The following is a 16,831-nucleotide window of genomic DNA, read 5'->3' on the forward strand; positions in this document are numbered from 1 at the left end:
ATTTCACACAGAAATATGGGACTAACATTAAAGAAATTCTTCAACCTCATCACTTGATTTATATTTGGTTTATTATAAAATAAATACAAACCAAAGAGGTTTTACAGAAGTATATAAAAAAGTCTAGTACTGAGTTGACAGGGTCTGCCCAGAAGTTTTAACGTAGCACCAACCCAGAAGTCAGTTTTACAGAGAGGAGAAAGTACAAGAACCTTAAGGATGCTTTCTAATCAAGGTTGTACAGAAGAATCAGAAAGACCAGATATTCTCAGGTAGACAGGATTGTGCCTGTTCACAAATTTCTTCAGAATCCGGAACCTTTTCACCTGAGCTTTGCAGCCTTGGTGTGATACATATTTAAAGTACTTGCAATCTAGGGAAAAAACAAACAAACTGTAAGTTATACCACGATACAAGCAAATACAAAATGCTCTCATTGTTTAAATAATATGCAAACATCTAAGAAACTTTTCAGTACTTGAAGGTATTAAAATCCAAGACACACACATTAGAGATATAACTGTAGTAATAAATACTCCATCCTCACTTAACCCAGAAAACATTACATGTATATAAATTATGCTGTCTCGCAAAATATTTTTTCTTTCTTAAATTTTTGCTCTGCAAATAGATCACAAAGCAAAATTTCAAGGGTGTAAAGCAGCATTGATATCATACATTAACTTATTATGCTGGATAAGGAAAATAGAGGCTCACATTGACACCAATAAGATACAAATAAGCACTAAAACTTTATTCAAGAAAATGAGAACTGGAACAACCTTTTTAGCTAGCTGGAAATAAAAGCTGCAAGACATTTGATAACATACTACAGAAAGCAAAAAAAAAAACCACCAGAAAACCCAACTTTCATTATGAGAAATTGTTGTATTAGGTCCAGAAGATAAAGTTATAGAAACAAAGTTATAGACAACAAACAAGTTGACAATCAGAAGTCCAAACCAGTGTATGAGCCATGGTCTCCATGCCATATTCCCATTCTCAATTTAGCAGCTGATTCTTGACCTGATCCTCCACTTGGTTTTGGCAGCATTCCAAACAATGCTACTGAAGAGGTAAAGATCTTCATCTTCTTACCAAACTGCTGATGGTTTTCACTCAAGACCCTCTGTCCTCCTCTTTCCTGCACTACAACATCCCCATGGTCCTTAATGTCCAACTGCTCCCCAGCATTTGCTGAGACACTGCCTAGGCTGGCAGCCAGCAAGCAAACTCTCCACTGTCCTCACAACATTCCCTCAGGAGTGTGTTGTGCATTTGTGAAATTGTGGTTTGAAGGTTGAACAAGATAAATAGTATTATGACTGCTCAACAGGGCCAGATAAAACAGAATTCTAAACCAGGATAAGACAAGTTATGCAAAATATGCCTCATTGTTAAATATCAAACCAATTTAAACATCTTTCATGTTTAGCTCCAAAGACAAGGATATTTCCTAGAAGGAAGAAATTGCATTTCTTCCAAGGAGCAGAACAGCTGCATCCCATCTTATTAGGGCTAGAACTAGACAGTATTTCTGTTCTATGTAGTGAAAAGGAAAAAAACATGTAGTATTACCCTTTCCCAGTAAAATTCCAGCCACCAGAGCTTTTTCATATGACAGGCTTTTATTTTCCTGCCAGTTCCTTTTTGCCAAGTACCGGCTAAAATGGAAGGCTGGCCACCAGTCCTTCCTGGAGTTCCACTCTTGCTTGATCCAGTCAAGATGCTTCTCAGAGCTGGAAAAAGGTTAAACAAGTTACATAAAAGCTTAAATTGTGATGAAAAGATTATTAGGAGACACTGACACTTATAACCAACTTGCTACAAGTCTCCTAAATTGCTAACATAGACACACCGACTTTATACTCAGTCTGAAACACTAATCTAAACAGAAATCAGCTATTTTTTTAAATCCCTGGCAATGCTCATTGAGGCAGGAGGCAGTCTAAACAAGACTTTAGCAGTCTTATTTAGATCTGGCAATAACACAAATTACGGTGTGAAATGAAGCAAGCCTTTGACTTTCGTGCCAGTTTGTCAATAGTAATATGGAAGTTTCTTCAAGTTTGTCAACAAATTGGTAGTATGAAGGGGTTGGTTTGTTTTTAGGAAAGGTTTGTGTTACTCTAGGCATACTCAAAGACTAACTTATCCCAAACAGTTTACTGTTATGCAATAACACCCTTAAAAAGAATCACAAAATATGCTGAGTTGGAAGGGACCCACAAGGATCATCAAGACCAACTCTAAACTGAGCATTTCAGAAGCAAATACTCTTTCCAGTCCCTCAAGGGAGCCTACAAGGAAGCTGGAGAGGTTTTTGCAGGGGCCTGTAGTGACGGGACAAGGAGGAATAGCTTCAAACTGAGAGAGGACAGGTTTAAATCAGATATTAGGAGAAATTCTTCACTCTGAGGGTGGTAAGGCACTGGAACAGGTTGCCCAGAGAAGCTGTGGATGCCCCATCCCTGGAAGTGTTCAAGGCCAGGTTGGACGGGGCTTGAGCAACCTGGTCTAGTGGAAGGTGTCCCTGTCCATGGCAGGGGGGTTGGAACTAGATGGTCCTTAAGGTCCCTTCCCAAACTATTCTAGGATTCTATAAAACCATCTGCAACAGGGAAGCGACATTCCCATAAAATGACCAAGATGCCCAGTATATTTCAAGATACTCTGAAGTTGTGTATTCAAAAACAAAAATGAAGGCAAAGTTAGAGTATCATACTACTTTTACTAATTTATGCAACAACACTCCTAGCTCTAATCCACTAGCTTCTGGTCTTAACAGCAGATGCTGTGTAGGTAGAGGTGGCAATAAAGCAGTAGAATGGGTCAAATTCAGTGCCAAATTAATTTACCGGAAATATTTAGGACTTGAAACATACAACAGCCTGTTTGTTGGGTAAAGTAAGCCTAGACATTGGATGCCTTCTGGGTGCAGATTGTCAGAGATGGCTTCTTCTGAAATCAGAGGCCATGTCTGTCAGAGTTGGCAAGGACATCAATCCCCAGGCACATTGGCACAGATTTTAACAATACACCCACCAGCTGCACCATGTAACAGTTACCACCATCACACAACCCACCAATCTGCACAGTACCAGCCCTGCTGCAGCCCAGCAGTTCTCAAAACAGCTTCCAACAATGCACATGTAAGAACAGAACTGAACGACCAACAACTTTCCTGTCCCAAAAGAGGGCGATTAGTGATGGGCAGCAAATGCTACCCCAACATCTGAATAACTCTTTCTGCATAAAGATGTAACCTGTTAAAAAACAAAACAAAACAAAAAAAAACCAAACCAAAAGAAAAAAACCCAAACACTACAGCTTTTTTCAGGAAATGCAGTACTGGAAATTTTCAATTCTTCTCAATACTTTCTTCTTCCCTCCCAACAAGAGCACATTGCAGTCAAGCAGTGTCATGGAACTCAGCCAGGCAACTCTTCCCTTCACCAGCAGGAAGAGAAAGGCTACACAGGGACACTTTGCCAATTGCCAAAGCCAGAGACTTGATACATTTGTTTTTAGCACATTGCATCAGAGATACTTACATTACAATTTGTTTCACCTGTCTTGCCAAGCAGTTCCATGCTTTTACATTTTCTTTCCAGCCAGCATAATCCAGGGCCGCAAAAATAACTTCTAGCCCCAATCGACGTTTCTTTCTTTTCTCTGAAAAAAGGTTAGGCTGATTAATGAATTACTTAGACCAAGATGAACTCATCAGTAAGCAACAAGTGAAATACAGTTCTCTATCCTGCCTCCCCAAATGCTGCTACTGTCTCCATTACGGAGGGTGCCCCCCATTGCCTTCTGCTGCTTCCAGGAGATGAAGTTAAGGAATACTTCCTGTCTCTAGAAAACAACTCACACCAGAGGCACCCTGTCCCTACTCCCATCCTGCTCAAACACTGCTGACTCAAGAGGAACACATACAACGCTCACTTATCACACACTGCCTTGCTTTCTCCAAAGCAAGTTGCTGTTTCCAAAGCTCATTAATCAGTGCCTCCAACTGGCACCTCTGCTCAATACATTCTTCCCATAGGAGGGGAACACAGTGCCTCTGGAATACTTCAAATCCCAAGATGCCACCAAAAAAATCAAACCTGAGACCAAAAGGACTGAAGTGGACATTTCACATCATTTGTTAGGTGTCACTAGAGTTCTTAAAACAACACTTGACCTATGACAGCAGGTAAATGAGGAAAAAGTTATGTCTACCTGTATAAATGTCTTCAAAAAATCAGGTTGCATTCATTACCTATGAAAAGTTAGCAAATGTATCACAAATGAACAGAAAAAGGGAGGTTCCAGCCAAACAGTCTTTTTTACCTCCTTCCAATGAAGAATCACAGAATGGTTTGCGTTGGAAGAGACTTTAAAGATCATCTAGTTCCAAACCCCCTGCCTTGGTTCCAAACCCCCCTTCCACTAGACCAGGTTGCTCCAAGCCCCATCCAACCTGGCCTTGAACACTTCCAGGGATAGGGCATCCACAGCTGCTCTGTGCAACCTGTTCCAGTGCCTGACCACCCTCATAGTCAAGAATTTCTTTCTAAAATCTCTTCTAAACATACCCTCTGTCAGTTTAAAGCCATTAAGCCCCATCATATTAGAAGGGAGAACAATCTTCATTCAGGGGCATTTCACGAATCTGTTGACCTGCTGGGACATACTAGATCACAATAAGACAGACAGCTTGGAATAGAATTGATCAGCATGGAAAAAAGTCTCCAAATTGGAAGACTTTTCTACCAACTCTAAGATAAAGCTCTCTTGATTAATCAATAACAATGAACTAAATAATAGATCCATCTCAATTCCTCTAGAAGAATAAATAAATAAATCAGAGATCCTCAAAAGGGAATGGAGACCCTGGAATTCAGAGTAGAGTACCTAAAAAAAAAATTAAATTATTTTTGAGATTCTGGCTGTGCCTTACAACAGTTTGCTTTGATCAACCTTTAAAATGAGAATGGCATTTGTTTACCGAAGTTTGTAAATGCCTACTCACACTTAACTTAATTCAACTTAAAGGTTTCTGTGATTGGAAAGCTGGGATTTGGGGTTTTTGGGTTTTTTTTTCTTAACAAATAAAACTACTTTCAAAAGCAGAAAAGAGAAAAGGTAGACTTACTTGATTTTTGAAGCATGGTATTAAAATCTATCATCAGTTCATGAGACGGAACAATATCATGCAAGATCTGAAAATTAAAAGGCAAAACCCAGCCACATTAGTTTCATGTGAAAACTTTTGAACATTTCTACCTGATCAAGAGAAGCACAGGTTTCAGAATTTTGGGTGACTAATTCAGAAAATTAAACAATCTAGTACCTTACTGCCTTGGTGTAAAGAACGAGTGTCTAGGTCCATTTTGCACATCTGTGACACTACTCTGAGACATAATTGATGAAATACCTTGATAGCTGCTAAAAAAACACTACATGAGGCAAATACAATATAGATTGAAGCCCAAATCCAGAAGGCAATATCATTTTCTTCCCAGGCCAGTCCTAGCTGCCCTGTCTACTGCTCTGTGCATTGGATCAGTTCCTGGACCTATCAAACCAGTTCTTTGATTCGTCACTACTTTTTAAGAGGCTAGTGTCTAAAGCCACTGCTAAAAAGCCTTGAGAAGGTGGAACTGTATACATATACCCTACAGTTTAAAAACCTAACTTTATAAAGCTATTTTTAAACACCACCTGCACTAACAAAAGCACATTAGTGCCATCAAGTGGCAACACAGACTGCAAAACATTGTTTGCAAGCACTACAAAGATCAACAAGTGAGGGTAAGGAAAGCAGACATTTAAGAACAACTGTACAAAAGCTTAGTCAAGCAAGGTCTTGCCTGCCAACAAGCAGCAGACATTAACTTTTATTTTAGCTTTAATGCACAGCTCATTAAAAGCAAGCAGAGAAACTAACTGCTAGACAGGATCAATATGTGAAAGAGCAAGCATCTATAACTTCTCCAATATTGTGAAGGTCAAACTTTAACAGAAATCAATGCTTGTTATGTATGAGACTGCTGATACAGACTTGTAGGACCATGTAAATATGTTCTCTGAGCTTCCACACTGACTTTAAAAAGTGACATGATGTATCAGTTAAAGGCAAAGCAAGAACTGGAATTCAAAGACAGTAAAGGATACTGCTCCCTCCTGTAACTTTCCTCTAACTCTCTGTTTCCCACAAAGAATACAACAGGGTAAATAATATTACAGAGTTCAAGGGAACCAAAGTGTCAGACCACCACTCAACATGAATGACACAGGCTGTATCTCCCATGGAACACATACCTTCAGTGCAGAGATGACTGATTTCTTTGGTTCACCCTGTCTCTTCAGGAACTGGTAGAGGTAGACATGAGCATTGGGATTGGCAGGAAACTTTGAGTTGTAGGCATATTCATTCAATACTTGGCGGGCTTCATTATGGTCTCCATAGAATTCCAACAGCTAGGAGAAGTTAAGCCTGTCATTAGTTTGCCAGATATATGTAATCAAACTCCTACAACTAATTTTGGACTACCACAAAACTATCCAACAGCATGATCTGTAGCTAAGAGTGCAGCATATTAGGTGAGACTAAGAACAGTGTATTTTCATTTTACTGGGTACTCTCATGACAGAGAGACAAAAGTTCATACACAGAAGCTACTACATGAGAAAATTCCTTAACACTTCATTGTCAAAGAATTACCAGCACTTGCCCTCTGGAAAAAGAGCCTGTCATGTCTTTAAAGAGAGAACTTGGCAGATGCCAGCACCAAGGAAAATTCCCTAAGATGTGCTTAGAGAAGTCAGAGCTTATCAGCACTGACAAAGAGTAAATAATTCCAAAGAGATTTTAAGGTTAACTTTATTTCTTAATTACAAATTCTAAGCAGATATTTAAAAAACCCAAAACAAAACATAGAGGGGCTGCATGTTTGGCGCCTCTAACATTTAATGTATCCAGAAAAAACACTGCCCTGCCAAAAAACAGAGAACTTGTTTTCAAGAATTCAAACAAAAGCAACTATGCTCCAATTTCTGTAGCACCACGAAAAAAAAATATGCAAGCTGTTTGTCTATTTCTTTCTCTTGACAATGCACAGATAAAGTCCTTTTTGTACTCCGTGCAGGCTCTGCAGTTCTACCAAGAGTAAACTGTGCTCTATTATCAAAGCCAGTGACATACACATACAAATGTGGTGCTTTTAAAATATTTTGTTTTCACCCACACACACATAAAAAAGCTGCAGACAGGCAACTTAATGAAAATTAGACAAAAGAAATACATGTGTGAAACATGCCCTTACATCCACATAGCATTTCACAAAGAGATCCCAGACTCCGGGTATTTTAATAATCTCCTTTAAGCTCACCGCTGCCTTCCGAAAGCAACTGTGCATTTCCTGTTCAACAGACAAGTCTGCAAATCCATCCAGACCTACCAAAACACCAAAGAATAACACAAAGTTAGCTCTGTCAAGCAAATGAGACCTCGAAGAGGTGGTGCACCTGAGACAAACACATTTTGCTGAACAGGGACTCCAGTCAAAGAGCTTCTAAGAAAAGTTTTCTCAGTAATGAAATAAGAAATTTTCACTGCTCTTCAATCAAATTTATTATCCTGCAATTTCAGCTTATGGAGCACCATGAGCAGTACTCCAAGACTCAAGATGCTACCAGCACAAGGTCCATTTACCAAATCCAACATTTAGTTTTCACAGAAACAAGTTTCACAGAAACTGTTATCAGTTAGATTAGATCTTTAACTGATAACACACAGGTATGTGCAGAATTAGATGGGACACACTTGTAGCAACTTAGGTACCTTTAAATAAACAGAAGTTCAAGCATAAGTTCTCAGGGCTTCGCTATCACTCAAAATTTGAGCAGCAATCAAGCAGTTGCACACCTATTAACCCACTGCTTTAAGTGAATACATTCCTTTGACATTATTTGGTTCTATTTCACGCTGGCTGGATCTAAGAAATGTGATTCAGGGGGACAAAAAAGTTTCGGAACAGCCTTTCAGGGCACTTCAGAAAGGTGTGGGTCAGTGTGCCATTCTGGCACCACCATCACTGCTGATACAGAATTATGTATCAGCCATACCATCAAATGTTGAAGTCTGGTAAAGGAAAAGGCATCATTGCAAACCATAGTGTCTGCACAAGCCAGCTAGTTGAAGTTTACACCTCAATCCAAAAAACACTTACCATGCTCCAACAGGATGTTCTTCTGCTTAGACCAGCTATAGTAGTCCAACAGTCCCCTGTAAGCCTGAATTAGTTTCATTTCTTTATCCTGAAGGGCTGTTTGTTCTCCAAACCTCCAGCTTTCTGCCAGGGACAGGTTTTGGTAAGCTTCATCTATTTGCCCGTTACAAAGGAGATGAAAGACATGCTCCAAGCAGACCTGCAATTCAAACAGTCCAAACCACGGCATTTCACACCTCCAACTGAGAGATTTTCAGCAATACAGCAAAGTTCTACACACGTGTATAGCAAAAGAGACTTCCTGACATGCACAAAAAATACTGCCAACACAGTTAATAAAGTATTTTAATTAGAAATTAAAATATTCTTTTATCCAAAAAGTATCTTTACAAAGAATTTTGGAGAAAAAGGAAAGAATGGGAGACTACAAGTGTCACTGTGGGGAGGGAGATAAGCCAAGAACCTATATATTTCTTTCTGTCTGAAGATGCTGGAGAAACATTAGTAATTAAAAGCATATCTGACGTACAAAGATACTTTCTGCCCCACAGGTTTCAAAAGCTTCAGTCTTTTCACTTCCCAGGAATACCTTCTCAGGAAAAGGGCTAAAGCACTTGAAATCTGTTGGGCAGAAAGCCACCCATCAGGTGGCAGACACTCAGTGCTACTTATCAAGGCAGCAGAAAGCAGTTGTCTCACAAACCTGCTCATCTTTAACAAGTGCTGAACCTGTTTCAGATCTAGAAATGACGTGAGGAAACCCAGTTGGGTTGCATTTGCTGATTTTTCATTTGTCTACCCAACTGCAGAGCACCTGAAAGAGGGATGTCCTACCACCCTGTCATGTTGATTAGGCACTGGATCAAAGCCTAAACCTCCACTTAACTCTAGCAAACTCTTGTACAGAACTTCCTTCGAAGACCTTTAACAACAGAATGAAAGACAGAAACACCATCCCAAGTAAGAAACAGCCAAGGAAACCAAAACAGTATAGGTTTGAATGAGCCACCCCAGGAAAAAACCCTCCAGCTGAGTGACACAGATGTGCACAGTGTACTGTTTTATAGTCAGATTAGCTACTCAAAAAGCGAGATGGTAATGATGGCAACATTTAAGTACAACTGTTTAGTCAGGAGCACAGTGGTCAAATTAAGGACTGGAAACAAAACTTGGCAGGTGTTAACCTGTAATTAGATGTCATTGAGGCATGCATGAAAACCAATTTAACTGTTTCAAATTCAAATTAAAAGCTTAATTAAAGGGTTTAGGCACTTCTAAGAACTGACAGTACGCATTTGTGATCAAATATATAGGCCAAATGAGATAAGGTTAGGTATAAAATAACATTAAAATATCATGCAATTGGTAACTCAAATGTATTATCTTTTTCTTCTTTTGACGCTAACGTCAGTAATATATTTCAAAAGAGAGACTCAGAAGCTAATATTCAATAAGTGTTCAGGTAAATGTGGAAAATCATCAAGACTGCTTTAAGTATACTCACCTTCAAATACCTTTTTACTCCTAAAGTTTTCATCTGTTCCATGAAACAGTTGAACTCTTTCATGCTGCTATGGGAATGATGGCACAAAATTTCAGTTCCTATTCTCCAAATCATCTATGGATGGGGAGCAAGAGATTCGAAAACAACCTTAGTACAAAAATGGCAACAGCCACCATGTCTACAGTCTTATTAAACTTAGTTACTGTAGCACATAAAAAAAAATGTACAGTTGAATTGTGAATAAAAAAATAACACTACGTATTATCTACTGCTATAGTAACTTACATATTCATCTTGTAAGACTTTTACAGTCATTCAGTGCGTGCTTCATAATTACTCATTATAAATGCAGCACCCCAGCAAAGCTTATGGAAACTGCATTGTCAGAGGGTTCCTCCCTCCTATCACTGAAAAATTATGTTCTCCTTTGATATGATCCAACTGAGACAGAAGGTATACACAGTTCTTTGAACTTAGTAATAAAAATTATTTCCCATTAGATGTAGCTTCCCATCTACATGCACTTGCTTTAAAGGTCTGCAAGTTAGCAATATTCAAGTATTCCATTTCTTTAAAAGCTCTGATCCCTTTCCTTCCACTTGCTTCCATCTCACTGCCTGTGAGGAGTTTTGCAAGTACTGGAAGAGCCAGTAACGACCTAAATAAGCCACTAACTTTCAAACAGATTCTGTCTGATGCCTGTGCCAGAGGCAAACACACTCACTGCTTTTCCATTTTAGAAGACTACTTTAAGCTGACTTTTCATAGATACACTTCTGATGAAATTAATTTATACCAAGCCAAGTTTTCATCTCTTGTGCTGAAAATCTGTGTTAAAAAAAAAAACAACCAACACCAAAACAAACAAAAACCCCCACACTAAACCCAACACAACCAGACAAAACCAGCCTACAAGCCCAAAGAACTTTTCAGGACTGCTGAGCACCCTGTCAGGAAAAACACTGCAGGTTCTCAGCACCCCTGAAAGTGAGATCTCAGCAGAATCAAGCTCCAGCAAGATTGGTTAAACCCTCAGCAGAGACATATCTGTGCAGGGGCAGGCTTTTGGTGAGTAATTGGACAGCATTTGCCTTGAGCACTTACAGTGAGGAGGTCTGGTGTACTTCCTGCAGCCTGCCACTCAAGAGTTTCTACATCAACATCTGAATAGTTGCTCATTTGCTTTTAGAAGCTTCAACATCTTTATTTTCTAGTCTAATTTATGAAAGTTGAGTAATTTTTCAGGTCTTACCTGCAATTCTTTTTTTTTTTAATTAAAAAAAAAATCAAACCTGTGATTAATTAGTTAAGACAAATGTTGGCCCTAAAGTGTCATAGATGCTGCTTGCTATTTTTTCAACTGCAAAAGAATCCAGATAAGGGACATGGACTTACCTCTGATGGACCGATGGGTTCTCTGGAATAGTCTTTCTCTAGTGACTCAACATAGAAGGTCAGAAACTCTGCAGCCCTTTTCCACTGCTTTTGTAGCATGGCATCCTGAATGTAACTTAGACACGCTTCCTTGCTCTTCTTGAAGTTCAGTTTGTGTTCATGGGAAGATGCTAAACAAACAAACAAACAACAAAAAGGTCAACTGAGCCCACAGCTGTCACTTATTCAGATGACAACGTGCCCTCCATTTCAGTATCTTTCTTATATGATCTTTCTCGGACACTACAGAAAGTGATCTTAAACTCTGTGGTTTTGAGGATAAACATACCTACAAGTCCACAGTAAAAAAAAACTATGGGATAAGCTGAAAATATAATATGAAATGGCATTTTCTACAAACAGCACACAGCTGCAGACACTTAAAACAGTGATGAGCCAATTACTTCACACTACTGCCCTACCAGAATTAGAAGCCCACAGTGCTTAGATAGCTTCACAGCACATTTTGTGATATTTTAGGGACAACTCTCTTCACTTATTAATCATCCTCTAAGTTTGTGACCCCATTCAGCTGAAGATTTGCATACATGTATACAAACAGGCTATTCCAGTGCCAAAGCTAAGCAATTCCCACAAAGATAAATGTAGATAATTATTCTCTTTTGAGTACAAAAGAGGCCATTTAGCCTTTTTACATGAATAGTGGGTCAACTTATGTTGAAACCAGCACTTCATGCCCACATCCATTTTAAAATCACGGCTACGTGCCATGGCCCTACAACAATGCTCATCCATAAAAGCCTTTTGCAAGGCACACCAAGCGTTCACCAAGGCACCTCCTACCTTTACCTAACTTAGCCAGCATTTGAGTTATCACAGAATCACAGAACTGTTAGGATGGAAGGGACCTCTGGAGATCATCCAGTCCAACCCCCCTTACCAAGGCAGGGCCACCTCTCGCTGGTGACACAGGAACTCGCCCAGGTGGGTTTTGAATGTCTCCAGAGAAGGTGACTCCATGACCTCCCTGGGCAGCCTGTTCCAGTGCTCTGCCACCCTCAAAGTAAAGAAGTTCTTCCTCATGTTCAGGTGGAACTTCTTGTGTTTTAGTTTATGGCCACTGCTTCTCATCCTGTCGCTGGGCACCACTGAGAAGAGTCTGGCACTGTCCTCTTGGCACCCACCTTTGAGATATTTATATGGAATAATGTGATCCCCTCTCAGTCTTCTCTTATCCAGAATAAACAGGCCCAGCTCCTGCAGTCTCTCCTCATAAGAGATGCTCCAGACCCCTTATCATGTTTGTGGCCCTCTGCTGGACCCTCTCCAGTAGCTCCTTGTCTTTCTTGTACTGAGGAGCCCCAAACAGGACACAGCACTGCAGCTGTGCCTCACCAGGGCCGAGCAGAGGGGCAGGATCACCTTCCTGAACCTGCTGGCCATGCACTACCTAACGCACCCCAGGACACCACCTGGCCGCAAGGGCACGCTGCCGGCTCATAAAACAACTAAGGCTATTTTCGAATCTCTTTCTCCCCGCTAACAGACGATTTGGAGAATGGGAGCTGAAATGTGGTGCCATCCTTCCCAAAGCGGCAGGAAGGAGCTCACAACAAGGACTCACACGGCCAGCGCCGCCCTTACCCGGCTGGTGGAGGAGCACCGGCAGGAAGGGCAGGTGCAGGGGCGGCTGCAAGGCGCTCCCCGCCGGGGCGGCGGGGCTCCTCCTCCTCCCCACCACGGCCTCCTCATCCTCCTCCTCCTCCAGGAAGCTGTCCATGGCGCCGCGGGCAGACCGGCACCTCCTCAGCTCATCCGCAGCGGGCAGCAGGCACCTCCCACCTCGTGGGGCAAGATCCGCGGCCAAGCCAAACCTGGAGGGTCAGCTCGGGCTGGGCGGGCAGCGGTCAGACCTCCTCCTCACGCCGGCGATTCCCGGCAGGCGCCTGGGGCATGGGCGGGGCGATCCCGGCGGGCACCCGCGTCCTGAGGAACATGGAGCGGCTCAGCCGCCATGACTGGTGAGGGGGGGGGCGGGAAACTGCCCTGCGCATGCGCGCGGGGAGAGCGGGACATCGCCGCCGCCATGATGGAAGCGGGCGCTCCCTGTCCCCGCGGTGGCCATGGCCAGGGGGCGGGGTGCGCTTTTGCTTGCTTCTCTCTGCCTGTGGAAGTGGGAAAATGAGGAATGTCGGCCAAGGGTGAAGCAGGAGGGATGGGGAGCGGCACAGGACGGTAGCTGGGAGTGTGTAGTGGTGTGGGAGGGAGGTGTTTAATTCTACACGTATCACAAACAAAGCGTCACTAGAGCCCTGACTAATGCGCTGGTTACTGTCAAAGTGACTTAGCGAGGTCCTTTGTCACTCTTTCCATTGGCTGTGTTGCTGCTTTTCTGTTGGTTTGTAATTTGTCATGTTCTACAGAAGCAAAGGATTCGCAGTCAAAATCCTGTGCATTGTAGAGCAACAATGTTGCCTATGCTACTGCAGAATACCTGGATTCTGGGACTCTGCCTCAACCACAGATTCTGGTCTGTACAAGTTTGCGCTGGGACTTGTTTCTTTAAACCACTTTTGGAAACTGAGTTTTTCGTGGACTATTTTGATGTGGGTAAAGTCCAGTTTTCTGTGTACAATTTTACAGAGTTTTTTCAGAACAGCTCTAAAATGGGAGAGTGTGTAAACAATCAACTGGCTCAGATTGAAGATTCATGTAATGCAGTATCCTGGTTCAGCTGTGATCAATATTGTGTGTCAAGAAAATAGTACAAGGCAGAACAGTTGTTTGCAGTATATGAACACTGAACCTCAGTACCATACCTTAATACGACATTTAATAAATCTGTGTAGGGATAACAGAAGTCTCCCTTTACTTTTTCTGTATTTTTAATCCTGTGTTCTTCCAGTATACAACCAGCATTTCAGTTCATAAATATTTTGTATTATTAATTGACAGTTAACTTAGTGGACTAGTGATGATAAACTGTTATATAGCACCACCTCTCTAAGAGTGTCATCTTCTTTTACTGTCCTTTATAATTGGTACCCTCTGTATCTCATTGATCCTTAGTGTTCCCCAAGCGTGATGGCACTTCCTACAACACTTCTGATCTTTTGTTAGATCAGTTCCCTAATTTCAGTATCCAGCTTACCCCACTTTATTTGCAAAAGTTTACACATTTGCATAGAAGGATATTTACATTTGGCTTGTTATTTTTATTTTCCTGTGTCATACATGGGTGAGAGTCTTTGCAGATTCTAAGATAAACTTAGCCAACTGATCTTGTTAGTGGGTATCAGTTATTTTAGTAGGTGTTTTACTGCAGAATAGATAGGAGAGCTGCTTTGTAACCGTAGATACACACAAAATGTTAGATTTCTCATGTACAGTGGGGCTACTCTCATAGTTGAATACATCTGTTTCCAACATTGGGGTTGAAGACTGAAGGAAATTTTGCCTAAAATATCTAAATTGAACTAAGTAAAATATTTCTGGTTTGTGTCACACATTGGGGAAAGCTGGGTATGTTAATAAGTGGGTATGCTTTTACTCTGAAATACTTGAAATTCTAGGGAATGCTGGACAGTTGCAGTGGTAATCTTGTATATACCTATCAGCTGCTTGCTATTGCACAATAAAGGCAATGATTTATGCAAGAACTATGTGATCTTGTGTTTCTTCACATCTCCCTTTCTTGCCCTTGTCTTTATGACCAACAGATACCGTTACCTTTTGTCTTGGTCTTTTAATAAAGATAAGCTTGATAACTTTGTACTGATGGAAAATTACTAAACAGCTCTTTCTTCACAAGAGATTGGACCCAGAGGTGTGGGCATTAGAACACAAGAAATAGTGTTGAGGGGAAAATGCTTGTCTTTCATTTGTACAGTCATCATGAAATGTGACTTGAATTCATTTACTTCTATATTGTAAATTGTGGCAAAATTCACTTCTAGGTGTTCTGAGTTAGGTTTTCCTAGAGCTTTTTATTAGCCAGTATCAGCAATGGCAAATAGGTATCACCTCATTCTATAGGAAGTGAAACACAAAAATGTCAAGAAAATTACAGGGGGGCTACAGCCACAATATTTCATTAGGCCTGGAGAACATATATAGGCAGTGGATGAATGAATCATTGCATTCCTGTACCATGTGGATCCTCAGGATGGACAGGCAGGATGTCCAAGGTGGGCAAAGACGTACCAACACTTCATTGTAAGGAAGATACCTGTTTCTACCTTGATACTTCTTTGTAGTGTGATTAAAACATTAAGCTGCTCGAGACGGAGGCTGAAAATTAAATGCTTACATATTTTTCAGCGATTACATAGGAGTAACTAAACTTGGATCTCAGGCCCCGTATGATGGAGAAATGAGAGTCTGTAGAGCAAAAAATCAGTAGTCATGAGGATGGGATAAGAACACATGCAATTAGAAGTGATGGCTAACTCTTGAGATGTAGCATTTGAAAGGGCTCTTAAAAAAACCCTCAGCTGCCCAGAGTTGTCCTTTGACATTCACAAAAAAAAGCAGAATCATTCACCTTGACTATGAGTTCCACTGAGTGCCTGTTCATATTGGGAGCCGCTTCAGACTCTGCCCTTTGGAAAGTGAAAAAAAATTAAAATTAACCAGCAAGAGGACTCTCTTATGTTACCTGTCCTTTCTTGGCTGTGTCTTTTATTTTTTTCGTCCACTCAGAGGCTCTGCTGATTAACACAAGACTGAAAAGAAGGAGGGACAAAAAGTTTTGGTTTTCAGCTGTACATTAGCATTGTCACTTCTTGCTGTCATCCTGCTATTTTAGATCTCTAAAGCAACATGAAAGTGATAGATGTGAAGAAAAGGGAATGCTAACCCAAACCATTCTGGAATTCTGTGATTTCATGATTCTCTTCTGCTCTCTCCCCACGGAGCTGTGCACCTTTCCTTCACCAGAACTGCTTCTGACACAGCAACTTCCATTCAAAGCAGAAGATTGTAAAGGCCCGAGAACAGCAAGTTCAAGCCTGTGTAACCAATCGAATTCATGTTGTTGGTGATTATGGTTTTAAAAATCTTCCTTTCTTTCTTTTACCATTGCAGCATAATTCCAGGACTGTGAAATGTGTAAAGGTAATTTTGGTAAGAGGACTTCGGAACACCAGTGTATTTATTTCTCATTAGCTACTCACTGTTTTGCTGTTCCTGTGTATGTAATAAGCCAAATTCTTCTGCTTTCAAAACTTTGGCACATGGTGGGATTTTGGGATCTTCCTGTGCCAGGCCAGGAGTTGGACTCGATGATCCTTGAGGGTCCCTTCCAACTCATGATATTCTGATTCTGCAAGGGCAGGCACAGATATGCAAGCATGTCTTTCTATTTGCAAACATTCAACACCTAAAATGTATCAGCAAGTGGAAGCTGCAGCTACAAAAGGGCAAGGATGGGCCTGGTGGGGAATCCTGCATTTTCGGCTGCCTGGTGTGAAACCCTGCACTTTCGCCAGTGGGACCACGGCTGAGTGAGTTCAGAAACCCGCTTTCACTGCAGGTGTAACCTCAGGCTCTCGGAGGCCACCGAGAGAGGTGACGGCTGCTCCTCCCCAGTGGAGATGAGAACTGCTCGGCGAGGCAGCAGGGAGAGCAGCCAGAAGGATGTTCGGGTCTGTCGTATCCTTACAGGGGCCAAGTACATCCTTCCTGCAACGCGGCCAGGCCGCTGCGCCGC

The 16,831-nt window shown here is 41.3% G+C and overlaps 1 protein-coding gene across 1 annotated transcript; it reads right to left on the reverse strand.

The window, feature by feature from the left end:
- Positions 1-61: 61 nt before the first annotated feature.
- TAF1A (TATA-box binding protein associated factor, RNA polymerase I subunit A) lies at positions 62-13,111 on the reverse strand. Its single transcript, XM_027681909.1, has 10 exons — positions 12,766-13,111; positions 11,122-11,291; positions 9,727-9,840; positions 8,223-8,421; positions 7,317-7,447; positions 6,313-6,471; positions 5,144-5,210; positions 3,555-3,675; positions 1,579-1,739; positions 62-373 (listed from the first exon to the last, which is right to left on the reverse strand). Exons 1-10 carry the CDS (start codon positions 12,899-12,901, stop codon positions 231-233), a joined length of 1,401 nt encoding a protein of 466 aa, XP_027537710.1. The 5' UTR covers positions 12,902-13,111; the 3' UTR covers positions 62-230.
- Positions 13,112-16,831: the final 3,720 nt, after the last annotated feature.

The sequence above is a fragment of the Neopelma chrysocephalum genome, unplaced genomic scaffold (genome assembly GCF_003984885.1).
Source record: "Neopelma chrysocephalum unplaced genomic scaffold, ASM398488v2 Primary Assembly neopelma1_61b, whole genome shotgun sequence".
Lineage (NCBI taxonomy): Eukaryota > Metazoa > Chordata > Aves > Passeriformes > Pipridae > Neopelma > Neopelma chrysocephalum.